The sequence below is a fragment of the Monomorium pharaonis genome, chromosome 3 (genome assembly GCF_013373865.1).
Source record: "Monomorium pharaonis isolate MP-MQ-018 chromosome 3, ASM1337386v2, whole genome shotgun sequence".
NCBI lineage: Eukaryota > Metazoa > Arthropoda > Insecta > Hymenoptera > Formicidae > Monomorium > Monomorium pharaonis.
This window is the reverse complement of record NC_050469.1, coordinates 24,975,396-25,001,513: the sequence shown is the minus strand read 5'-3', so window position 1 is coordinate 25,001,513 and position 26,118 is coordinate 24,975,396. Positions and strand designations below refer to the sequence as shown.

At 37.8% G+C, this 26,118-nt stretch overlaps 1 protein-coding gene and 2 long non-coding RNA genes across 7 annotated transcripts; 1 reads left to right on the top strand and 2 right to left on the bottom strand.

The window, feature by feature from the left end:
* Window positions 1-283: 283 nt before the first annotated feature.
* Window positions 284-4,304, bottom strand: LOC118644889. Its single transcript, XR_004962671.1, has 2 exons — window positions 3,399-4,304; window positions 284-2,918 (listed from the first exon to the last, which is right to left on the bottom strand). It is a non-coding gene; the product is annotated as an uncharacterized LOC118644889 (long non-coding RNA).
* Window positions 4,305-15,682: 11,378 nt separating this feature from the next.
* LOC105840697 (uncharacterized PE-PGRS family protein PE_PGRS54) lies at window positions 15,683-20,731 on the bottom strand. 5 transcript variants are annotated; one of them, XM_036284130.1, is made up of 3 exons: window positions 20,556-20,731; window positions 18,765-20,184; window positions 15,683-18,347 (listed from the first exon to the last, which is right to left on the bottom strand). In XM_036284130.1, the coding sequence occupies exons 1-3, from the start codon at window positions 20,685-20,687 to the stop codon at window positions 15,829-15,831; spliced, it is 4,071 nt and encodes a 1,356-aa protein (XP_036140023.1). In that variant the 5' UTR covers window positions 20,688-20,731; the 3' UTR covers window positions 15,683-15,828. The 5 variants fall into 5 exon arrangements, with proteins under 5 accessions (XP_036140023.1, XP_036140021.1, XP_036140022.1 ...); XM_036284128.1 differs by having other exon boundaries at window positions 15,683-17,156; window positions 17,217-20,184; window positions 20,556-20,730; XM_036284129.1 differs by having other exon boundaries at window positions 15,683-17,207; window positions 17,328-20,184; window positions 20,556-20,730.
* Window positions 20,732-20,828: 97 nt separating this feature from the next.
* Window positions 20,829-22,725, top strand: LOC114254288. The gene is made up of 2 exons (XR_003625659.2): window positions 20,829-22,291; window positions 22,615-22,725. It is a non-coding gene; the product is annotated as an uncharacterized LOC114254288 (long non-coding RNA).
* Window positions 22,726-26,118: the final 3,393 nt, after the last annotated feature.

Sequence of the window (26,118 nt, the reverse complement as noted above, 5' to 3'; positions counted from 1 at the left end):
CGAGAGAGATAAGTTACCGCTCTCGGGTTACCGCAGCTCACGAAATCGAAGCTCACGTTCGCTCGCATCGCGTCGCGCTTTATTGCGTTCGTCGGCCTGTCGCTCTCGTCGGTCTGGCGGCCGCGCAAAAGCACGTTAAATGCGTATCAATCCCGTTTAGAGCGTACCGGATCCGCCTCGTCATCGAATATCGAATCTCGTGAAAGATAATTACTAGCGTGTTCCTGGAGGGACGAGGCCGATTATATTTTCTCGCAACGACGTTAGATCTCCTACCGCTCGGTTTTTTTTTTTTTTTACGTGGCGGTAACCAATTACTTCGAATATATTCAAAATTAAATAATGGCAACTTATTCGGAACCGCAAAACCTAAATAGCCTGATAATGGCAGATAAATTATTTCATACGTAGCTATTATAGCGAGAGTAACTGCGTGGTCATTGGCTCTTTGCACAATAAATGAATAACTGAAAGTAATAATTCATGAAAGGCTTGAAGTCGCTGAATATAAATATTGCTCAATTCCAATTAATTTGAATCTTAGAATTAAATTTAAACTATAAATTGCGACGTTCTTTTAAACTATAAATTATATCAGAAGGTTACATATAATAATATTAAACTTATTCCTAATATTCTGAGATTTTTAAACGTCTTGTTGCGAAAACGTACATTTATAAACAACGTGACTTGACAGATTCTAGCGTACGTGATAAAAATACTACAGTTTTGGAGAACGAATTATACTACCGTAAAAACATGAGTGAGAAATTGCTAGATGTGCCTGTATACCCGTAAAATATATTGTAATTCCGCTATTTTCGCGGCTGTTAGCAATTTCTTTCCCCTTCGAAATTCGCGCGGATCGTTACAATCGTTACAGCGATGGATGCTCGGATCCCTCGCAAATATGAATTATTAAATTTGGACAAAGGTTCACGCCTTGGCGATGTACTCGCGCGAATGTACGTGCCCTGCAATAAGACGACCGAATGCAGGCGGACTCCCTGTAATCAAGTGCAATCTCGGCGACTGCTTATTTACACCTCGAGACTCGTGAAAGCCGTGCAACGAGGCACCACAATGAGGACCCGTCTGCAAAAATCATAAATACCGTGTACGGTCCTGCTCATAAGTTCTCGCCGCAGTCTTAAGTTAGTCGACGCGAAGGAATTACCTTTACCCGATTTACTCGCGTCGTTTGTTGCTGCAAGTATGAGCCTCTTAAAATAAACGAATACATTTATTGGCATGAATGTCGAATGGCTTATAAATGACGCATCATATTTTAATATTATTTTAGAATGAGTGATTATGTTTTTTTTTTCTAAATGAATCATATACATAAGAGTTTTTATTATCTTATTTACATCTTGACATAGAAACTACATAATAACAAACATGCAAGCATATTAGTGATGAAACGATATCTGCTTAATATTAATGCTTAATATTATATATCGAAAACTAACGTAGTATATTAGCCATAATTTGTAATCAGATGTAAGTTTAATTATTAATTATAGAATAAATCGTTGGTACATTGCATATTACAATAATTTATGCGAAAGATAATTATATTAAAATATAAATAATTTATTCAGAATTTATAATCCAATTATGTCATTATAATTAATTGATTAATTAATTATAATATAATTAATTAATGAATTTTTATCAGTAACTTAAACGGAGTACAGGTCTTAAGCAAAATAATTAAAAGTTAATAATACTTTCATAAATATCTTTTATGTCACAGAAATATATCGCAGGATTGTAATTCTCGTTGTGTCTAAAGTTATATTATTAATATAATTACACATGAGAAACGTATCTGTAAACTTTTAAATTATCAGACTGAAAGGACATACACAATTCGAACTTGTCCATGTAATCTCGGCCTGTCGGAGGTTGGTTAGTTGTTGGATGAGAAAGAGGTAAAAAGTTCGGAAAAAGTTGCCCGGTGTGTAGGGACCAGTCAGACCAAGTACTCGGCCAATCTGTCTATCGAGAGACCAGCCCATTTTTTTCTCTCTTTAATCCACTGTTTCTACGTTAGACTCGAGTTTCAGATCGATCGTCTACTGCGTGTCTCAAAACATTTCCGATTCTGCACACAATAAACACACGTTGATATCGCTGTCTTTAACAGTAAAACGCTCATCTGAAGACTGAAATACTTAGACAAATAAAAACACGATCTGTAAACTGGAATCTCAGTGAAATCTTATTAATTTCAGTGCTATACTTATAACTTATATTATTATATTAATCGGTGACACTTTTGCATGTCTTTCAATGATAATATGTATATTGATTTTGATCAACAAGAGCACTTCTCTCTTTATCGAATTGAAAGAGTGAATAGTCACTGATCAGTTATAAGTATAGCACTGCAAAAGTAGTGAATCAATCTGATTTATAGAGCAAATAATTAATAATCAGCGAATAAAAAAATTTTTTTTAACTTTTGTGTCCATATACTCTTTCTAGAAAAAAAAACCATAAATTATAGTTACCATATTTAGGGGAAAAATACACATTTAAGATGAATATTGTTATGAATAAAATTAGTATTGTTGTAAATATAATGATACACATTTATTGGTATCGTTCTTATTCATTATTCTGTTACATGACTCGAACTACTAACTTCCGTTGAATTTCGCTTGCTTTCTTTACATTGTACATCTTTACTTTCCGTATAAATTCGTATCTATATCAAGCTCATAATTCAGACAGTCAGGCAGTTAATTCTCAGGTAGAGTCATGTCGTAGGCCAAGAAAGTTGTATATCTCCGGCTTTTCGAAGTTCTATCAAGTGACGTTCGTGCCTGAGTAAACCGGGGAGCCTGCTCCACCTGGCAGCGTATTTGCCAAAGACGTTTACGGCACCGGCGTACAGTTGATCCATTTCTCTGCAAATACCGGTGCGATAAGAGGAAATCCGACGCACTCTGTACACCTTAATAGAGGATTTCGAGTTTCGAGGACGTCACCGAGGGGGAGATTATTTTTGCCCGGCGATGTTTACTTGTGCAATCACACACGAGCAAGCGTTAGCTGCAAACGCTTTAATAAACTGCCAGAAGCTATTTGCATTTCTTTCGATGGCTGCTTACCCGACGAATAAAATCGCGGTTTTTTACTAAGGTCGGTTGCCTTGAATTATATCCGTCAACAGCTTTCTCGGGGGAATGAAAGAGCGAAAGGAATGTCGAAAGCTACAATTATTCGCAGGGAAGAAATAGAAATTAATCTTTTAAAACCGTTTCAGCAATTACTTCAATGTAGTGTCGGTTAGGAAGTCACCAGAGAGAGAGAGAGAGAGAGAGAGAGGGAGAGAGAGAGAGAGAGAGAGAGAGCATGAACGGCATAAAAGGAATAAACATATTTACCAGGCGACTTGGATTATTATGTCGGAAAATCGTATTTTTTCTCTTTCAGTACAGCGCGAAATAAATGAGTTCTTTCATGTGGCACCACTAGCATTTAACAACATAAACTCGTAAAATGCGCTGATAATTTTTGTATTTATAAATAATTTTAAATTCACATTACATGCGATGAGATGCTCTTTTAAATAACGTCTTTATAATAACTCTATACGTTATTAAAAATAAATACATTTTCATTAAAATACGTATTTCTTTCTTAACAAAAAGTTATTTATTAATAAAGTAGAATTTACGCGTTTTTACTGATGGCAGAGAATAAATCTTTCGAAACTTCATTTATATTTTTCCTAAAGTTCATCACAAAATTTAATCACAATTCTTTGTTGATATCCCGGTGGAAACGATTCACATATGTTCACACTGTAATTTCGACGCGATAGTCCAAGAATGGCCAGGGTCCGCGCAAAATCTCGGCCTCCGGAGCGCACCTGCGTATCAATGCGTGTCCTCGAGCGTAAACTCGACGAGCAACTTTGAAGGCGCGTTGCCGGGCCGGCGTATCGAAGAAATTAACGAAGCGGCGCGTTTTTTCGCGAATCCTCCGCCGACCGATCTCTCCTGCCGCGTAGGAGGGATAATGGTCGGCGTCATCATCAAAACACGTCCCTCCGCGTCGTGCCGCGCGTTGAAAATCGATTCCGCGCAGAACGGCATGGCGGCGGCGGCGGCGGCGACGGAGGAGCGTCGCTTCTTGCCGTCTCCGGCTCCGATTCTGCTTCGTGGCCGTGGGGGAACCGTTAATCGTGTATACCATACGCAGGGAAGGATCAGGTTGTCGGATGACTTCGCAACAGCCGACGCGAGCAGCCTCTATATGCATCTATTCAATTCGCGTTTCTCCCTCTTTCTCGGGGCACGCCACCGCATAAAAGCACCGATGTTTTTTTCGCACATAGGTACGTACCAGCCTCCCGCGATTCGCAGTGATACTCGCTGCTGAATGAGGTATTCTCATCAATGGCTTACAGCGAAGTGCGCGCAGATGCGAACATGAAAACACGAATTCGCTCGTGCGATATGCGCGACGTTTCACATCGATGTCGAAAACAATAACGCGCATACACTCGACGACTAACGAACCACGATATTGTCGCGCCGGGAAGGATCTTTTTACACGTGCTTCCGTTATTTGCCGATTTGTATCGTTCATTCGTTTCATGCGCGAATTTGTCTCTCGTGTGTATGTTTTTACTTACATAAGTCTCCTGACCTATCGACGCAATCACATAGAGAGAGAAATGTTAGAGATAAAATATTATAAAAATTTTCCCTCCTTTTCTATCCTCGCTCTTAATATGCATATAATATCGAAATAAATTAATTTCAGTTGTTCTGTCACTTGCAGCATTTAAATAAGTAAATAAAACACGAATAATGATTTTTCGACGATTCAACGAATGTGTGAATTAATAAATTACTGTAAATTTTAATCAATCGTCATGAGATTTATTTTCGCTGAAAGCGCATGGGATGCATATAAATTGAATTATACGAGAATTCATTAATGAAGGAAATTGGAGAAGAGAGTTATTGGCACATTTTGCGAGTCCACTCTACTAAATGCAAGCACTGACGCGATATCAAAAAAGACTCATTTAGCTTGACGCACGGTGCAAGAAAGAAATTCATATGATTTCTCTCGCTCCTGACGTCATAATCCAATATAGCTGCAGTGACAGACCAGGAGTCTTAAATCCAACTGACGCGAAACTTTTCACGGCAGGAAGAGAATCGTACTCGCTTTCATGCCGCGAATATGAACATATATAAAGGTAATGGTTAAGGAGAATATTGCATTAAAGTGACATACGGGAAGGATGTAACGTGGGCGTCGATTTTTATCGAAATTCTAAATTCTTTGCCACGTCGTTATGAAGAAATGATACCCTGGGTCGTATTCAATATCGCGCGTGACGTCGGCATGGAACATTTCGCGCATACCTATATGTATGTGCATATACATGTATATTTCTTTTTGGAGCGGAATATTTGCGTAATGCTCGAGCTTATAACCGAAGACAAACGGTGCGATATTCGCAGGCACGCGAGAAAACTATTAGCATTTCCGTAACATTCTGGTTGCGTTATTCAAGATACACATTCTAACGGCGTACGTACAATCTTAAATGTTTTAAGTTGGAAATTGTTCAAAGTTTATGTTCGACGTGTAAAGAATACGCGATGAGATATCATTTGTGATTAGTACATGATTTATGAGCCTTTATACTTCTACACTTCCAATTACATTTTAAGAGCATTCATGTCTGTTCATGGAGAAAGCTCGTTAAAATCTCAAGCTGTGTAGTATAACGTAACGAAATGCAGCATATGGCGCAAATTTAAATCTAACTTTACGAAATAACACTCTAAAACGTAGCAATTTAGCACAAATGGTTGCTAAAGATTCTGTATCTCCCTAGCGGTATCATCAACCTTCGAAAAATTACGAAGCCCTTACAACTTGCAAACTTGGACCATTTAATTAAAATATTTACGGTCTCTGTTACATTTTAAGTGGTTTATAATAATATACATTATATTGCAACAAAATATATAAATGTTCTGTTATTACAATAGTAATTGTTACATCGTAAGAATCGAAAAGATTTTGTGGGATTTAATCCGTGAGAGGTCGTCATAAAAAGTTACCCTGTCAGTTTGAGCAAAACGTAAAGCTTTCGCAGAGTCAAGCCAAATTCTATAGTAAACAAAGGATGCAAGCAACAAGATTCACGTAAATTTTTCAACATGAGGGGGGGGAAGAAAGAGAGAGCAAAATGGCTGAAGAACAAAAGTGATAGGAGAGAAAAAGACTTATGAAATACACGAAACTAATATAAGCTATATAAGCAACAGAAGAAATACAAGAAATATCTCTGAAAGAATTAAATTTTTTAATAATTAATGTACGAAAATAATTTTTTTGTAATGTGTGATATTATCATATATGCATGTGTACTTCTTCACATAAGTATATGTGTTGTGTATGATCTCTATACATAGACTTATTTATTTGTTTAATTTTTTATTCATAGTTATTGTCTAGTTTTATATTATCTTACTCTGATTATCATAATATTTTATTCTGTAATTTTTAAAATTTTAATTGCTCAAGCAAATAAAATACTCACAACGCGTTAGAGACCAAACTCACGCACCGTTTGGTAACTAGAAAACACTAATTCCGAATGTATGTAAATCATTCAGGCATACCTGCCGCGTCGAATCATCTATCTTCGAAGAACTTTCTGTTTGCTCGCGGCGCAAGAACAGCAAAGGATGAACTCCAAGAGCAACATCAATCTGAGATCTACGGCGAAGTTAAGCGAAAAAGTTCGATGCTCGCGAAATGAATTCGAACAGAGTAACGTAGGCGTAACGCGTTCCCGCTTGGGAGAAGCGATCAAGAACGCGACGGCAAAGGTACCTTTATCCGAAGAACCATGGCTGGTTTGAAAAGAAGGCGAACAGAGACGGAAGAGAAAGACAGAGAGAGGAGAGAGGAGAGAGAGAGAGAGAGAGAGAGAGAGAGAGAGAGAGAGAGAGAGAGAGAGAGAGAGAGAAGAAAGAGTGGCGCAACACGGACTGAACGGAAATTCGCAATCATGCGAACGGAATAATTGTGCTCAAGGAATTAACGTGCGGATATAGAGGACAAGTCAGTGTAATTGTTGGTGCTAATTAATTAATAGCTTCGAGTCCTGCTGATTAAACAAGCGAATGCGCAGGGGACACTCGAGAAAGGGTGGAAATACGATCGGTTTTCCTTTTATATCTTTCCTCTTGCGTTCCAGTGGACTGGTGTGAAATAAGATACAACGAAAAAAATCGCGCTGTACAAATCGATCGTAAAATAATTAACAGAGAATTAGTAGCCCGTATTCAGAACGCGCTAACACAGTGGTGCGCTTTTTTGTCATTCCATCTTTATCCTTTTTATTAGATATAAAACAAGGATGAAATGATAAAAAAGCGCGCTAACATCTTTGTAAGCGCATTCTGAATATGGTCTACACGTCTTTTTGTCAAATGCGGGATCTTGCTTTTGTTATTATCGAGACAAAGAAACAGATTGTTATCTTTCCTGTCAGTAACTGAATTTCTCTGATGGAAAATGAAAGATTCGAAGTTGTTGAAAAGCTAAAATGAATCTCGTGCAATAACCACATCCGCTATTTGTGCTCGCTGAATCTGAAATGAGCATCAATATTTTATCGTAAATTACTTTTTATTTTAGCTAAAAATGTAACTCGCGGAATCAAGATTTAATTTGATAAATTTGTGCGGTCCGGTTGAAAGCAAATTTATTTTTACAGTCGAACCAGCCGGGCGAATCTGACGCGGATATTAAATTACGTGCGATATTAGTTAACACTAGACTTTTTATTCTTATCGACCAGCCGTCGCTTCATCGTTAGTCCGTCGTCTTTACAAAAGCGGACCTTCGCAGTAACAGGCAGGTTCTAGCTCAGCAAATTATTAACAATCAGGCAGGTGTTTGCGCGGTTCACAAGATTTGCTAACAAGGCGGCATTTTCGAGGTGCGGACTTGAGGCATATAATTATATCCCTGCCTCCCTATGCGTATGCATGCTTCGATACCAACCTCCTCTATATAGGGTGTGCTGATCGCTTGGATAACCGAATAATGCCTTTGAGCCGTGTACTCGTTATGGCAAAATATAGGGAACACCAATATACATTTTTGTATGAATTTTAGGAATTTATAAGATAAAACGTATATATATATTTAATGCCCATGTAAAAAACTATTCTGTCGATGTATATTATATAGTGTTTTATATATTTTTGTATATAATTATATTTTTATCACAATTTAAAAGAAATTGACAAACATATAAATTTCTTATTTTAAAAAACCACAAATTTATGTCATAACAGAAATAGAATAATTGTCGCACCTAATATTAAGTTCTAGCATCGAAGATCACAAACTAATCGAAATTATATTAGTTTTAATTGTTACTTGCGAAAAATCGTCCCGGAAAGTAAATGATCGAAATGTATGGAGCATTGCTTCGAACGCAAGGAAACGCGGCGGAGAAGTCTATCGCGGTATACGAACGGATAGAAGAGTCCTCAATGCCCTTAGCAATTCCGCAAATCAATTTGCAATACGCGGAACAGGCATGCTCAGTGGCTGGGCGGTTGCGCACGGTCCAGGGACGTCTGTTGGCTTCATAAATTGTTACTCGTTACGGTCGTCATTACGCTTGCCTGGAAGAGATTCTGCGCTATTGCACGACGACTCCGCCAGTCTAACTAAAGCCGTGGCTCGCGCGAATTGTACGAGTCGTTACGATCGGGGGCTTCGTCTGACAGGAAGGAACGAGTAACATGGGATTCCTAAGTGTAGAAACGAAGTACATTTCCGGCACGAAAAGGGACATATTAGCGCGACGCGCGTACGCATTAAGCGTGGAAAATGGACCTAAGGTACACCGGTTGGTGTACCTTAACTGGGCGCCGTCCAATTTAGCCACCTTGTACATTGTCCGTTGTAGCGCCCGGTTGGCCGCGGCGTGAAACCGGTGGGTATGATTACCCACTTTAGTTAACGATCTTCGTAGCCCCATGGCAGTTCCGAAAGGTCAGAAAGAAAACCGCAAGGAGATCGGGAGAGAACGAAGAGAGAGAGAGAGCGGAACGTCGCCATCGACTCGCGGTCGTCGACAGTTATATCCGCCTTTGCTTTTGTCCCGCGCAGGTTTTTGCACGATTGTGAAGCACGATTAACAAAAAGGAGTTGACAATGAGCGCGGAAATATTCGCTAACAAACTCGTGAACTTTAAAACTCATTATTTATTTCGAAACTTTATAAACCGCAACTGTGATCTTATGCGCTTTTACGTCACGATTACAAAGTCGATTAAAGTTGCAAAACGGAACACGCGGAAATATCTTGTATTTTTTGAAGGCAAAGTGTAGTACTTTTTCCTAGAAGGTAAACTGCAATTACGAAATAAGTTAGGAAAACGAAGAAAAATAAAATTCATCGTGTTTTACTTTTCGGTAAATAAAATATCGATAGATGTTTAAATAATTTTAATGAGTAATGCGATACTCATATGCTATTAATTGAAGGTTTATTTTACGTGTTGTTTTAAACTGTTTACATCATATGTTTTATTATCTTTAACATGGTGCATTATCACTATAATATTACAAACTCCATGAAAATATTTATATAGATGGATACACAGTTATTTAGTTGTTATAATATCAATAAATTTATTATTTATTACACGTAAACTGTTGGAAATATTGGAAATATATTTCAAATACCGTTGATTATCTATTTATTGAAAAAAATTTTATATTGTTTAATATCATTGAAACTACTAGTTTCTATGATTAACTCGAAATTATGACGCATTGCACAATTACAATGCATTTTTGCATTTCTATCTAATAACTTGGATTACCATCAACCGCAATCACGTAGGTAGATTGCGAGAAAAGTCTCCAATAATAAACTTTCCCTTTAATGGAAATTATATAAATTAACATTGCGGCGAACGAGTCGCACGACGATTCGGTACATCGTGAATCCAATGCGGAAGATGAAATATGCGTGTGCGAAGGAACCGTTTCACCATCGAAGCAGACTTTTTGTCGCGTAGACCGACGGATGGATCCGGCGACACAATCGTCCTGTAAAACACGATATTTTATGAAAATTCCCCGATGACGTATCGTGGGTAATGCGTAAACACAGAAGTTGATACAATTCGCCCCCTCGGCGCGCCGCCGCACATGCGTGTGACATAACTACGGCAATCTCGGCCGTATTTCACTGGACGTGCACGCCGTGTGACAGGCAGTATGCAAAACGCGTGCGTGTTCGCGGGCGTGAAATTACACGCCGTATATACAAGTAACCTGGCCTCTACGTACGTGAGCGCATATAACGCGCCGATCAACGCGCGCGGGGATCAGTGCCACGGGGCGAAAACCCTTACCTCGGAATTTCGTAAATGGGCCCGCTGTGCGCGCAATTAGTGTAATAAAGTGCTGGATGTGCACCTGACGGCGGAATTGCGTATTCATGCGCGCGCTAATTCACACGGCTCTGATGCTGCCACCGCGCCGTTGATGTTGCTGCAGCCAATACCGATTCGATAAAGCGGAGATTCAACGTGACAAATGGAACGAGTGGAGGCACACACATATACGCACACATTGACACGTCGTACCACCTATGGCAATGCGTTTAGATAGAAAAGTTACGCAACTTTGCAACTTGATCTTGGCAGAATAGATTATGTGTCTCAAATGCTCGCGCGCTTCGATCATATTCAATCGAACATTGTTTGAATGGATCGGCCGTTAGATTAACGGTAATTAAAGCGCGATAGCGTTTAGTCGAAATTGGAAATTAAAATATCGCCCTTGTTATTTAGATCAAAGATTCAGCTAATTGATGATTTATCTTTTATAGACTTAGTTATTGAATATTCTGTTTGAACTATTTTGAAAATAAGCGTTTTAAATAAATGCAATAAAGGGAAGCGTACATTGTGCGAGTAATTTGCAAGTGTAATCCGCATTTTTGCGAATCGGGAGCGATTCCATGAAGATTTTATATTATTTATGATGATTGGATGATCGCAGCACACAGACAAATACATTATTAACCGCAAGTACGTTTGGCTTAATGGAAACGCGGACGCGGCCAATGATTCGCCCAATAAATGATTACGTTGTAGTGATCTTGCATATAACGAATTCACGTGTAAATGGAGGATAACGAGACCGTTTTCCCCTCATAAGTGTAGAAAGGTCGCTGTTTGTACGATCATAATTAACCGCTGCGCTCTTTCCTCTCCAACATTTTTTTCCGGTATGCTCCCTACCGCCGGTCAGTAATTAATCGCATGGCGCGCGAATGACATTTTATTTAATTTCGTCATTATATCTGGCTTCAAGCGTACGAACGTGGGAGAGAGCCGACAGTAATAATTAAAATCTTTCGGTTCGACAGCTCGCGCATTGAACCGTGCGTCTAGATGGGAACGCATTGTACAAGAGCGCAAAGGTTCAACGATGGGGGTTTGGTTTCATTAATATTTTCCGATCGAGCAAAACGTCGCGCGACGCTCTGCATCCGTGTAATTGTTGATGGACAACTGTTTTTGTCCAACAACCGACCTCGCATATGCGTATTCGCACTATATAATTGTCTCTCGTTTCGCCGAGAGGCTCGAACTTAATTTGCAAACTTAATAATAAATCTTTTTGCATTACTAGCGAATATCGAAATGTTTTCCATGTACGTTTCAACGCAAGCTTTTATATTTATAAATTTGCCGCACATATTATGTGTAAAATAAGTAAGCAAAAGACTGGCAAAATGCGCGTACAACTATATTACATCGGATGCATTAGGCAGCATGCAAATGATAGTCGGCGCGGATTTAATTGAAAATGTAATAATCCAGTTGGTTATTAGCAGAGGCAAGATTAAAAAGCCGTTATCTCTAAAGTTTTCAGGGATCCTCGCGAAAGAAGCTCGCGGAGTTTACGAATTTAATATAAACGATATCCTCTGGCATACGTTTGAAGATTAGAGTTTGTTTATGAAGGAAAATTGGTGCGCGTATAATCGATGCAAATATTTTATCGTGTTTGCCTGATGTTTCTGAGGGATATATTTTTGAACAAACATCTGGCTCTTTTGCGCTCATATTTTACAGTCTTTGATAATTACTACATAAATGAATTAAGTACGGTATTCATAATCAATCATTATATGATGTTTAATTACAATTCTACAAATCTATGAGTATACGCACGCTTTTCAGAATTCAGAGCCTATAATTGATACTGATTATCTGGTCAATTGAACCGCACTAATATGTGATAATTAATTGTTAATTGAACAATGTAATTTGAATGATGTCATGAGAAATTCCCTTTCGACTATTCTTTCTCTATTACTATTTGAATGTAATTTTTATGCAATTAATTATTTATTTATATTATTAGTCGATCTCAAGATATAAAATGCAACTTTGAGATTTGTAACTAATTAGATGTAGAAATGACTCCATTTATAAATTACAATTTTACATGACAAATCAATCATTCTTCGCAATGAATGAGAATAGACTATGAATACTAATGATAGAGTCTTCAATGTGATTCGCGTAGAATAGAGATATATGATATGTATATATGACATATGAATACTAACTTATAATCAATTGCGCGTTAAATCCAACGTTGAAGATAATGTTTATCTCTTTAAATATAAATGCCCATATATTTAATTATTACAAAAAAATTGTTACCAAAATTGTTATAAATAACAAAAATATGCATTCTTTTTGTTCTAATTTTACATTGATTTTTCTATCACTTTTTAACGATATATCTGTTGGTTATAAATATTTCTTATCTTTCGAAAAGTCTATACGCAAATAAAAGTCCGTGGCACCCATTCAATTAATTTGTCCTGTTGTTCGTTCTGATGAAATGTAGAGATACAACATCATTACTTCAGAGTAAGGTAAAGATGTGGAAAGGATGATATTGAGTTCTCATTTCCTCGTATAACGTATCTACAGATACTCGTGTCCAGGTTTGGATATCATCAGATCAGATAAGTGCGTTTCCGCCGTATAGAAGAAAAATTACCGCACTGCGCCAGGCGCGAAAAGATGAATCAAGCCTCGCAACGCCTTCTGTTTGACATACAGTACATTTCAAGTATACGGTTTGTGGAAATAATGCCGCGCGAGATCGGTAGAAGAAGAAGTATCGTGCTAAAGGAATACTAATGTAATGAAAAGTTGCTTGCAATGCATTGCAGACGACGGACGCGTTACATGAATTGACTTAACGAGAAAGAACAAATACATATATAATAAGATATTGCTGCGGATATAATTATGTTATTATATCAAATTCATAGCTACAAAATGAATTACATTCTACTCTACTGAGATTGAATTTAATATCACTCAGCGGAACTTGTTTGTTCCTCTGTATCCAGAAATCCAATAATCTCGTTTATTACTATTTCTCATTTGTCTCTTCCGGAGGTAAAGAAAGATCGTAGTTTATCGACAGAAAGCCGTCTAATCAGCGGTGGAAATCAAAAATGTTTAACGTGCGTCAAAAATCTCTTGAATGAGCTTGAATTAATCGCATAATCTTATTCCGATGCGACATTCTCGTTTAATTAGTACGGCATTAAGCCTAGAGATTTGCGTCCTTATCTTTGAGCATAATCCTAATGTCACGATGTATATATGCGTTAACATTGAGATGTGCATGCGCACGTGCGTGTGTGAGCACATCTGCTGTGATACAGTTGGAGTTTGAGACGATTATCAGGTGCGTATTTGGTGTAATGTGGACGGAGTCCGGAGGCTTGGTCGGTAAACTCTCCAAACCATCTCAAATACGCTCCTCTCACTCGTTACATTATGTCATATGGTTAAACGACCGAAATTCTACAATACATAGACATTGCTAATTACAAAGATATTATACGCCATTTACAATCTTTTGCTATTTGAATTTATTACAATATATTTAAATTAAATTTACTTGCAACCCTGTTACTTATTGTTGTTTATATAAATCTTTTATTTTTCCATTTACATACTTATATTAATAACTACTATAAAAAGAGTCTAACGTATTATATTTATACAAATTTGCTATTGTTACACAAAATGAAATTTTTGATTGATAGTGTCATCTAACTTTATATTTGATTATAAGGAGGTGATTTATGTAATATTGCAAGTATAATTATGGTATATAATTTAATTTCTTATACCTTACGCGTAAAATTCTAAATGCATAAGTTATTGCGTCTTAAATCGTGTTGCGTAAAAATGATCGAAATTCGTTTCATATTATTATATGTAAGTATAATGAGTCTCTGTTCTTCTTGATACGCAAAGACATAAAAGATCTCCGCTACATGAAACATATTCGAACGAATTGAAGGCATATTTATCTACATGTTTAAAGAGTACAGTTATTCGAGACATTGATGATGTATTAATCTGTATAATATGCGTTAAATATGCATAGATACGACAGATGTATACTACCTATCGACGCTATCAAAATTCCGCGTCGTTCTGCACTTGATACTGCGGTCTGATATCGTGGACGCAATCATCCATACAAATCGGATCTTACTAAATTGGAGTACAATTTTCACGAGCGGAGTTCCATGAGCTCGAGATACGAAGGTAGAATAGGAAAAAAAAACTGAGAAGGGGAGGGGTAAGATAAAGTCTCTATCCCTCTCTAAGCCGGCCGTGGAAGATGAAGCGAATCAAGTAACAGCGGTGGCTTACGTGCGATGCACCCCTAAACCGTCGCTGAGGGAGCATCACGTGGAAACGCGTTACCCACGAAAGGTCTGTGCTTAGAATTTTCAAGCCCGCTAAATTATATTTCATGTCACGGAGCTGATGATTCCTGAAATACATAAGCCGCGATGATAATCTCATTCTGTTAGTCGTTTTTGATGTTGCAAAACATTCTTCACACTTCCGGAATGATAGGGAAAAATATAGTTAATATCACTATATATTTACAGAAAAAGGTATATCTAATCAAGATATATTTTGAGATATTGAGAGACTATAACAAAACTATAATCTAATAAAATTGAAAGTAATTATATTTCAGCAGAGTATATAGCTTTGATATTATTTAAATATAATGTACTAGTTTACTAGCATACACTAAGTTTAAAAGATATTATTAGCATTTTTTAAACATTTAAATAAAAGAATATAGTTCAAACATGTGAAAACACAATTCATATAGAATGCCTCGGTCTTAGCTGGATTTTCATGCTGATATTTACTTGTGTAATTTTATATCCAAGTTCATTGAACTGTGCGCCGAATAGAATTTTTCGGTTTTTAAAACACAACTATAAGAAAAATTTTATTTGGCGCACAGTTTAATGAACTTTGAAAGTATAGAAAATCACACAGGTAAATATCAGCACAAAGATTCAACTATGATCGAGTAAGACATATACTACATAAAATATTTAAAATCTTGTAAAATGCAGTACTTTTAAATTTATATACTACAAATTAATGCTTAAAAGATACAAAAATTGCAGACTATATAATATAAATAATTAATCATATATATTCTTATTTATAATTACTTACAATTAACGCACAACATGCATACATACTAAATAATACATTACTTAATATACTGCAATTTTGGTTTTATATTATATTTTATATACATATGAGAAATACATATACTGTTACATACTTTGATTCTTTAAATTAGATGCACATTTGCATCTAATGCACAGAATTTTTTCAGTCCAAATTGTTAACTAATCGTCTAAGCTTTTACATTGTTATCACTAGAATTGTTATTGTTGTTGCTGTCGCCATTGCCATTATTAGATGTGCTGTCGTTTTTAGCGCCATTATTAACTTCGTTGTTGTCTCCATTGTCATTATTTGACGTGCTGTTTCCATCCCAAATAGGTGCGCTGTTGTTTTCATCATCATTGGTTGCGGTGTTGCTTCCATCACCATCATTGGGTGCGCTATTGTTTTCATTGCTACCTTCGGGTGCGTTATTGTTTCCATTGTCATTCTCGGGTACGCTGTTGTTTCCATCTCCAGCATCGGGAATGCTCTTGTTTCCATCGGGTTCATTTTCTCCATCGCCATCTCCGGCATCTGATGCATTGTTGTCTCCAGCACCACCTTCGTTAGCGTTGTTTCCCTTGCCAGCATCGGGTGCGCTGTTTTCTCCGTCACCTCGTTCACCTGAGTTGTTGTTTCCATCGCCGGCATCGGGTATGCTATTTCCTTCATCACCACCTTCGTCAGAGATGTTGTTTCCGTCACCGGCATCAGGTACGCTGTTTGCTCCATCACCACCTTCGCCAGAGTTGTTGTTTCCGTCACCGGCATCGGGTGCACCGTTTTCTCCATCATTTCCTTCGCCAGAGTTATTGTTTCCATCGCCAACATCGGGTGCGCTATTTCCTCCATCACCTCCTTCGCCAGAGTTGTTGTTTCCGTCACCAGCATCAGGTGCGCTGTTTCCTCCATCACTTCCTTCACCTGAAATGTTGTTTCCATCCCCAGCATCGGGTGCGCCGTTTTCTCCATCACCTTCTTCGCCTGAATTGTTGTTTCCATCCCCAGCATTGGGTGCGCCGTTTCCTCCATTATTTCCTTCGTCAGAGTTGTTTCCTTCACCGGCATCGGGTGCGCTGTTTCCTCCGTCATTTCTTTCGACAGAGTTGTTGTTTCCGTCACCGGCATTGGGTGCATCGTTTTCTCCATCATTTCCTTCGCCAGAGTTATTGTTTCCATCACCAACATCGGGTGCGCTGTTTCCTCCATCACCTCCTTCGTTAGAGTTGTTGTTTCCGTCACCAGCATCGGGTGCGCTGTTTCCTCCATCACCTCCTTCGCCTGAATTGTTGTTTCCGTCGCCAGCATCGGGTGTGCCGTTTTCTTTATCATTTCCTTCGCCAGAGTTGTTTTCGTCACCGGCATCGGGTGCGCTGTTTCCTCCATCACCTCCTTCGCCTGAATTGTTGTTTCCGTCACCAGCATCGGGTGCGCCGTTTTCTTTATCATTTCCTTCGCCAGAGTTGTTTTCGTCACCGGCATCGGGTGCGCTGTTTCCTCCATCACCTCCTTCGCCTGAATTGTTGTTTCCATCCCCAGCATCGGGTGCACCGTTTCCTCCATCACCTTCTTCGCCTGAATTGTTGTTTCCATCCCCAGCATCGGGTGCGCTGTTTCCTCCATCATTTCCTTCGCCAGAGTTGTTGTTTCCATTGCCACCGTTGGGTGCGCTATTTCCTCCATCACTTCCTTCGCCTGAATTGTTGTTTCCATCCCCAGCATCGGGTGCGCTGTTTCCTCCATCACCTCCTTCGCCTGAATTGTTGTTTCCATCCCCAGCATCGGGTGCGCTGTTTCCTCCATCACCTCCTTCGCCTGAATTGTTGTTTCCATCCCCAGCATCGGGTGCGCTGTTTCCTCCATCACCTCCTTCGCCTGAATTGTTGTTTCCGTCACCGGCATCGGGCGCGCTGTTTCCTCCATCACCTCCTTCGCCTGAATTGTTGTTTCCATCCCCAGCATCGGGTGCGCTGTTTCCTCCATCACCTCCTTCGCCTGAATTGTTGTTTCCATCCCCAGCATCGGGTGCGCTGTTTCCTCCATCACCTCCTTCGCCTGAATTGTTGTTTCCATCCCCAGCATCGGGTGCGCTGTTTCCTCCATCACCTCCTTCGCCTGAATTGTTGTTTCCATCCCCAGCATCGGGTGCGCTGTTTCCTCCATCACCTCCTTCGCCTGAATTGTTGTTTCCATCCCCAGCATCGGGTGCGCTGTTTCCTCCATCACCTCCTTCGCCTGAATTGTTGTTTCCGTCACCGGCATCGGGCGCGCTGTTTCCTCCATCACCTCCTTCGCCTGAATTGTTGTTTCCATCCCCAGCATCGGGTGCGCTGTTTCCTCCATCACCTCCTTCGCCTGAATTGTTGTTTCCATCCCCAGCATCGGGTGCGCTGTTTCCTCCATCACCTCCTTCGCCTGAATTGTTGTTTCCATCCCCAGCATCGGGTGCGCTGTTTCCTCCATCACCTCCTTCGCCTGAATTGTTGTTTCCATCCCCAGCATCGGGTGCGCTGTTTCCTCCATCACCTCCTTCGCCTGAATTGTTGTTTCCATCCCCAGCATCGGGTGCGCTGTTTCCTCCATCACCTCCTTCACCTGAATTGTTGTTTCCATCCCCAGCATCGGGTGCGCCGTTTCCTCCATCATTTTCTTCGCCAGAGTTGTTGTTTCCATCGCCAGCGTCGGGTGCGCTATTTCCTCCATCACCTCTTTCGCCTGAATTGTTTCCTTCACCGACATCAGGTGCGCTGTTTCCTCCGTCATTTCCTTCGCCAGAGTTGTTGTTTCCATCGCCAGCGTCGGGTGCGCTATTTTCTCCATCACCTCCTTCGCCTGAATTGTTGTTTCCATCCCCAGCATCGGGTGCGCTGTTTCCTCCATCACCTCCTTCGCCTGAATTGTTGTTTCCATCCCCAGCATCGGGTGCGCTGTTTCCTCCATCACCTCCTTCGCCTGAATTGTTGTTTCCATCCCCAGCATCGGGTGCGCTGTTTCCTCCATCATTTCCTTCGCCAGAGTTGTTGTTTCCATCCCCAGCATCGGGTGCGCTGTTTCCTCCATCATTTCCTTCGCCAGAGTTGTTGTTTCCATCGCCAGCGTCGGGTGCGCTATTTCCTCCATCACCTCCTTCGCCTGAATTGTTGTTTCCATCCCCAGCATTGGGTGCGCTGTTTCCTCCATCACCTCCTTTGCCTGAATTGTTGTTTCCATCCCCAGCATCGGGTGCGCTGTTTCCTCCATCACCTCCTTCGCCTGAATTGTTGTTTCCATCTCCAGCATCGGGTGCGCTGTTTCCTCCATCACCTCCTTCGCCTGAATTGTTGTTTCCATCCCCAGCATCGGGTGCGCTGTTTCCTCCATCACCTCCTTCGCCTGAATTGTTGTTTCCATCTCCAGCATCGGGTGCGCTGTTTCCTCCATCACCTCCTTCGCCTGAATTGTTGTTTCCATCCCCAGCATCGGGTGCGCTGTTTCCTCCATCACCTCCTTCGCCTGAATTGTTGTTTCCATTCCCAGCATCGGGTGCGCCGTTTCCTCCATCATTTCCTTCGCCAGAGTTGTTTCCGTCACCGGCATCGGGCGCGCTGTTTCCTCCATCACCTCCTTCGCCTGAATTGTTGTTTCCATCCCCAGCATCGGGTGCGCTGTTTCCTCCATCACCTCCTTCGCCTGAATTGTTGTTTCCATCCCCAGCATCGGGTGCGCTGTTTCCTCCATCACCTCCTTCGCCTGAATTGTTGTTTCCATCCCCAGCATCGGGTGCGCTGTTTCCTCCATCACCTCCTTCGCCTGAATTGTTGTTTCCATTCCCAGCATCGGGTGCGCCGTTTCCTCCATCATTTCCTTCGCCAGAGTTGTTTCCGTCACCGGCATCGGGCGCGCTGTTTCCTCCATCACCTCCTTCGCCTGAATTGTTGTTTCCATCCCCAGCGTCGGGTGCGCCGTTTCCTCCATCATTTCCTTCGCCAGAGTTGTTGTTTCCATCGCCAGTATCTGGTGCGCTGTTTCCTCCATCACCTCCTTCGCCAGAGTTGTTTCCGTCACCGGCATCGGGTGAGCTGTTTCCTCCATTACCTTCTTCGCCTGAGTTGTTATTTCCGTTACCGGCATCGGGTGCGCTATTTCCTCCATCACCACCTTCACCAGAATTGTTTCCATCTCCGGCATCAGGTGCGCTGTTTCCTCCATCGCCACTTTCACCAGAGTTGTTGTTTCCACCACCGTTGTTTTCCTCGCTACTTTTGCTTTCTTCGCTACTAGATTCGCTACTAGAACTGCTACTAGAACTTTTGTCTTCATTACTAGATTTTTCGGTAGTTGGAGCAGGTGTTAAAATATCCTTTGCGTAACCTTCTACCTGCACAAGCAATCCTTCTCCACGTTTTCCAAGAACCACTATAGCTATATTTGTTTGACTGAGTCTTTTTGGTATAAATTGAGCTTGTTTATCTCCTATATTTTCTATTTTAACGTAGGTAAGAATTGCATTTTTTGGAGCCCTTACGCCAACTGTGATTATCATAGGCTTCCAAGGAATAACAGGCTGTAATTTTTTAATAGGATTAATATCATCATGTAATTATTAATGAGACATATATTATTTGATCATCTAAATGTAAATATCTAGAAATCTGTTAATATAATTTTGATGTAAATTGATTTACTATAAATGTAGTGCTACATTTAACAAACAAATTTAAAAAACAAAAAATTATTTTGTAAAACATTGCTAATATTTGGAAAATTTTATTATTAAATTTATTTATTTAAAGTAAAAATGATATAGTAAGAAGGGAAAATTTCTGAAATTCTTAAATTTCTAGATTCAAGGAAAGTCTAGATTTAAGATTTTCAGCTTTTGTTTTTTATAATGTATATATGAAATTCCTATGGAAATAGTGTATAGTTATTTACCTTGAAGATAGTTCTATTAGTAATAAGGTAATCGTCTTCTTGACGTTCACCTATGTCAAATTTATCTTGATAGCCTACTCTTCCGCCGATAGCCAAGGTAAGGCACAAAAGCACAAAAAGTAAAATCCGCATTTTGTGAAATTATATGTGGAGCCGTCTGTTAACTAAAACCATACTGCTCAACTGTAGTCGATGAACGTATTTATATCTTCACGTTATCAATTCTCATGTTTGGCTCCACAAAGGATCGCACCATGTTACCTCGCAGATTTCTATCTCTCGACAATGACAGCTTACGTAAGATTATTTGTTTCATTTTTCGTTCGCTTTCCTGTAGGTTGTAGGAATTTATTTCTTGTTATCATATATATTTATATAAATTTTTTGTCAACGAAAGAGTAAAGAGCATTCTTATGTTTTCTTACTTAAATATTACTATACTTTAAGAGATTTTACATTTTTTTATTATGTTTTGTGTAAAATATAAAAACATATTTTACATATTTAATAAAGTAATAATGTAATTACTAATTTAATATTAATGTTGATATTTTTTATATTATATGAATAAACTTCAGTGTAATACTCATGAATGAAATTGTACAATATGAAAGCTGCTAAAAGAAGTAAAAAATTGTTTTATTGGATATATAAAAATGTTAATATTCACAGATATAAATATCTTGTTTAGACGAAAAGAATTAGTATTGTATGATGAGATGTATGTATTAATCAAATATATTTTTTTGTATTTTATAAGACACGCAGTGTCTTACAAAATTTTGTGTAACAAGTATATTATACTGTTTGTAATAGTTAAAAAATGGAAAATGTTATTTTCGTTTTATATGGCATTTATTTGACATAATTATCTTTCTGGTAACTAATATATCTTCATATATTTCCTTAGCTTTTCTCATTGTTAGTATATTGACTAATCATAGGGGGTCTGATAACGTAAATACCATTGATAAACATTACACGCGTTATTAAGTAGTACCAGACTTTTCTGACGCAAATGTGGATATTTAATCGGAATCAAATAAGAATACCTGGAAAACAACGCGTAAGAGACATCGCATTTGATTTCTGCGTATAGTGGAATATTTTAAAGATTTTATCACAAGCACCTTCTATTCGTGACATTGTATCTTGAGATGTAAACAAAATAAATAATATGGAAAATATTATTTAATATAATTTTCTCGATGTATTTTACGCAGATATATTTTATACATGTATATGAGCGTGCAGATATATATCTATATACATAAAACACTTCAATATTTTTTATTTAATATTTTGTAGGTAGTTGCATAATTATTTATTAAAAATCTTTATGAGCATCGCTTTGTAGGTTTCTACCTTAACAATTAATTATGTTTATTCCATTTATATTGTTCGCATCAATAATGTCGTGCGACTTTTTTTATTTTCGCGACTCTGTCGACCATATCGCGCAAATTAATTCCTTTTCATAAATTCAACGCGAAGGAGCGTTTCATATTCAACGCCATAACTCGAAACGTGTTCCTCTGTACGTGTGTAATCTCGAATCTCAGACTCATCATTTTCAGCCGCGTCAGCTTATGGTACGTGAGACCGTAAGAATTAGCTAAGTGAGTAGCTACGGTAGTAGCTCTCCGGCTTTTACGGATGCAGAACCAGTAGTGGAGGGTGTAGTGAACGAGTCATATGAAATTAACAAACAGCTTATCCTATCATCAGGGAACAAGGTACAAATATTTTCCTAGGTAGACAGTGACGATCGTTTAATAGCTGATAGATGTCGAAAAGCGTTTCCGGTTTATCGTTGATAATTTCTGGCAGCTGCTGAGAAAGTATTAAAATTCTTTTTTATTATTCAATCCTAATAACGAATTCGAAATTTATATTCGTGACGTTAAACACTGCCAGGAAGTGCTTGGATTCTACAACTTTCTCTCACTCACACATACCAATTTTTTAAACACTTACACATATAATTTCACTTTTTTTTATTGCAAATGTCGATCACAAAATATATTATATTTAATAATAATAATTTTTTACGTTTCAGATAAAAGGTTTATAAAGTACGGAAGTAATAGTATTATTAATAAGGCAATATACATTCTATCAGGATCATGTTCGTTAATAATACAATGCGTAATAAAATTGAAACAATATATTCATGTTCGATGAGTTTATTACACATTAATTCCTATTAAAAAAGTACGAATGAATCCAATTTATACGCAAAGAAGTATACAATATTTAATCCTATTAATATATAAATCGTTGCAGTTCACGGTTTTACAAACATACGTATTATTTTATAAGAAATTTACTTTAAATACTGCACAATATTATTCAAAAATTGACTCTTTATGGATATATTAAATGTGCAAAGACATATAAAAGTTTTATTAAAAATTATCACGGAAAAATTATTATATATAAAAATTCTTCGAATAATGCAATCATACATATCATAATTTTCGTTTAATTTAATATATTATTACTTGACGTATGCAAAATGTGCTCAAATTTCCTTCAACTACATTCTACGTAAAATTTCGAGAAAGATGAACGTATGAATGTATTCTTATCTATTCAACGTCGAATAGATAAGAAATCTTATCTCTTTGAGATCATGGCCATTATAATATGTTCAATATTTTGTTCTGATGACAATCTAAAATTAACTGATGAGTGAATCAGAGATATGTCGTCTATATTTCATTTGAAATGTTTGCTATATGCAAATTGCAATTGCGTCGGTTCGAATTGTAAATATTTTCTTACAACGAGCATATTCAATATGTTACGCAAGAATACAAAATCTGTATTCTTTTATTGTGCAATCACATTTATAATTACGTGTTTGTTAAAACAATATTATATAAAGCTTAGATAAATTAAATTATAATTTTGTAATTATACGAAACATATTACGGTGTAGTTCTTTTTCTAAAATTTATTTTTTTTTAAGGCATCTAATTAATAAATCTAAATTTAATTTTGAAGAGCACATTTTAAATACAAAATTTGCACAGTTTATTAGAATTAATTATAATATATTTTGAATCTCTTATTTAAACTTGAAGATAAAATTTTTTATATACGATGCACTGTTGCGTGCTGGATGAGGGAGAGGAAGAAATGCTTAACGATCGCCTTTGAAACGTTTTTCGTACCAATATGTAGATGCGCTGCACTATCGCATCCCTAGCATTGCGTATGTGTTCACGTGGCTGCTGGTAATTACTCACGTCACGTAGCTGTTGCTGGCTGCGGTTGCCATTTTTTATACTATCAAGAGATGCCAGCAGCTCGCGCCGTCCGCCGCCACCAGCGGATAATATCGGCCGGTGCTTTTTATTAACGCCGAGAAGAAGAGAGACCATGTATCGATCCAATAAACGCCGTCACGTCGGATCGGGCGAGAACAATCGCTACAGAGGATAAAATTCTCCGCTTGATCTGACCGCGAGTGGAAATGGCACGTCACGTACCGGCGATCTCTTCTTTCATTAACGTTACGAACGTTTCACGCATCGCTCCTAATCACTGCCCGCGAGTACAAGCGATCACGAACATCGTGGAAAGAAACTTGCCTTTTCCCTCTTCCTCTTTCCCATTTACACGTGCGCGTATGCTCGTGTTTCTACAATTCCCATCGGACTTAAATCCCGACTATGTAGTATTTACCGAGCTAACTTGTTATTTCTTACTCTATTCTTCAGACGAGATCAATAGTACAAAGTTTAATATAAAAATGTCTTGCTGGATATATAAGTTGTAATCGATATAAAATATTAAGTCAAAATAAATATCCCATGAATTTTTATACATATGCGTTCTTCATATCTATTTATCTATCTTTAGCTATTTATCTATCTATCTTTATTTTGAAAAGTTTTACTTTATAAGATTCTGCCTGATTGTTTTATAATAAGCTTTATATAATAAGTTTTATAAAATTTTTTTATTAAAATGTTAAATTGGGCGAAGTTTTATAGGCTGAATGGATTGTCGAAAGTATGTGTTATTCATCATTATTAAAACTAATTTTATTATATGTTAACATTATTATTTTACGTCCATTATTGTCCATGCGTGTTGCATAAAAATAGAGAATTTTATTTGCTTCACACTATAAATTTTCAAAAGCCCGATGTCAATCAGGGAGCATCAATTCGATAAATATCGAACTAGGTAGGGTATCAATCAACCATCAATGCGTCTTGTCCTGAGCAGACACGCAAATGGCTGACTGTGAACATATTCTCTCCTTGCGGTGACACCGATATCGCATACGTATCACGCATCGTTTGTCATCATTATCCGTACCGTAATTAAAACTTTCCGACTTATGATGAAGGATTGCGCGACCTGATTTCCATGAAAATAGAATGGTCATCGTAAATATTGCGCTTTGCCCCATATAAAAACCTAACATTGTTCAAAAACTGTCATTTTGACTAGTGCGATGTGAAATACACTCCAATCATATAAAAGTTTGCCGCAAGAGACTGCACACCTGCACACACACACACACACACACACACACACTTATTTATTAATAAATAAAAATAAAAATATTTACTACATATATAATATGAATAAATTACAGAATAATAAAATGAAACATAATAATGATTATACATATATATATATTACAATAAAATAAAAGTAAAACAGGAAATAAGAAAAACTGTTATGTAACACTTTAAAACCTTGTTCTTGAATTTTTGTTCTTACTCATAACAACTCATTAATAATTAACACAAGATAAGCTTTTCAGAATGATATATCATCGTGAAATTGTACTTTCCATAGTGCGTGATATACATTTAGATTTATGCTCCCAATTCTACTGTGAGTGATGCTGATTAATATTATTACGTAGGAAGTTTTTTAAAGGAAATAATTACAAAATGTATAATAAAAAAAAAATAACTTGGATTGAATATAATAATACAAAACGAAATAACCAGTAGCTAATAGTTATGATAAATGTGACAATTGTAAACAAAAGATATGCAAACAAAATTAATATATACCACGAATAAATTATTTTGCTAGTTTAAAATGTAGTACAGTCTTGTCGAGTTACTTCGCAAATTTTTAAGATGAGACATAGATAACAATAAGAATGTTGAGAATGTGATAAGAATATGTAACCATAGATTTTCGTTTCAGAACATGTTGACAAGTATCAAATGAATCATGTTTTCCTATTTTTGTTGGAATTTTTGCGTTAAGAAATTCAGTCGTCATCAGCACATTTAGTTCCTTCTTTAAGGATGATGGCCACATTGTTGTTAGCAATCGACACACGAGAGTCGGAGTAATACCGTAGATTGTACATCAGTTTCTCGCTCAATGGCTCCATGTTCAATGATTCGTGAACCGCTATCTGGTCCACGTGACCGCACGTGATCGCTTGCCTAAGCTTGCTCTTCGATAGTGAATTTAACCAATTCAGATCATCTGTTCGTACATTTGTATTTATATGAGGAAATAAGTATATTAACATAATTTTATAATATAATATTTATATTTATTTATAAATAAT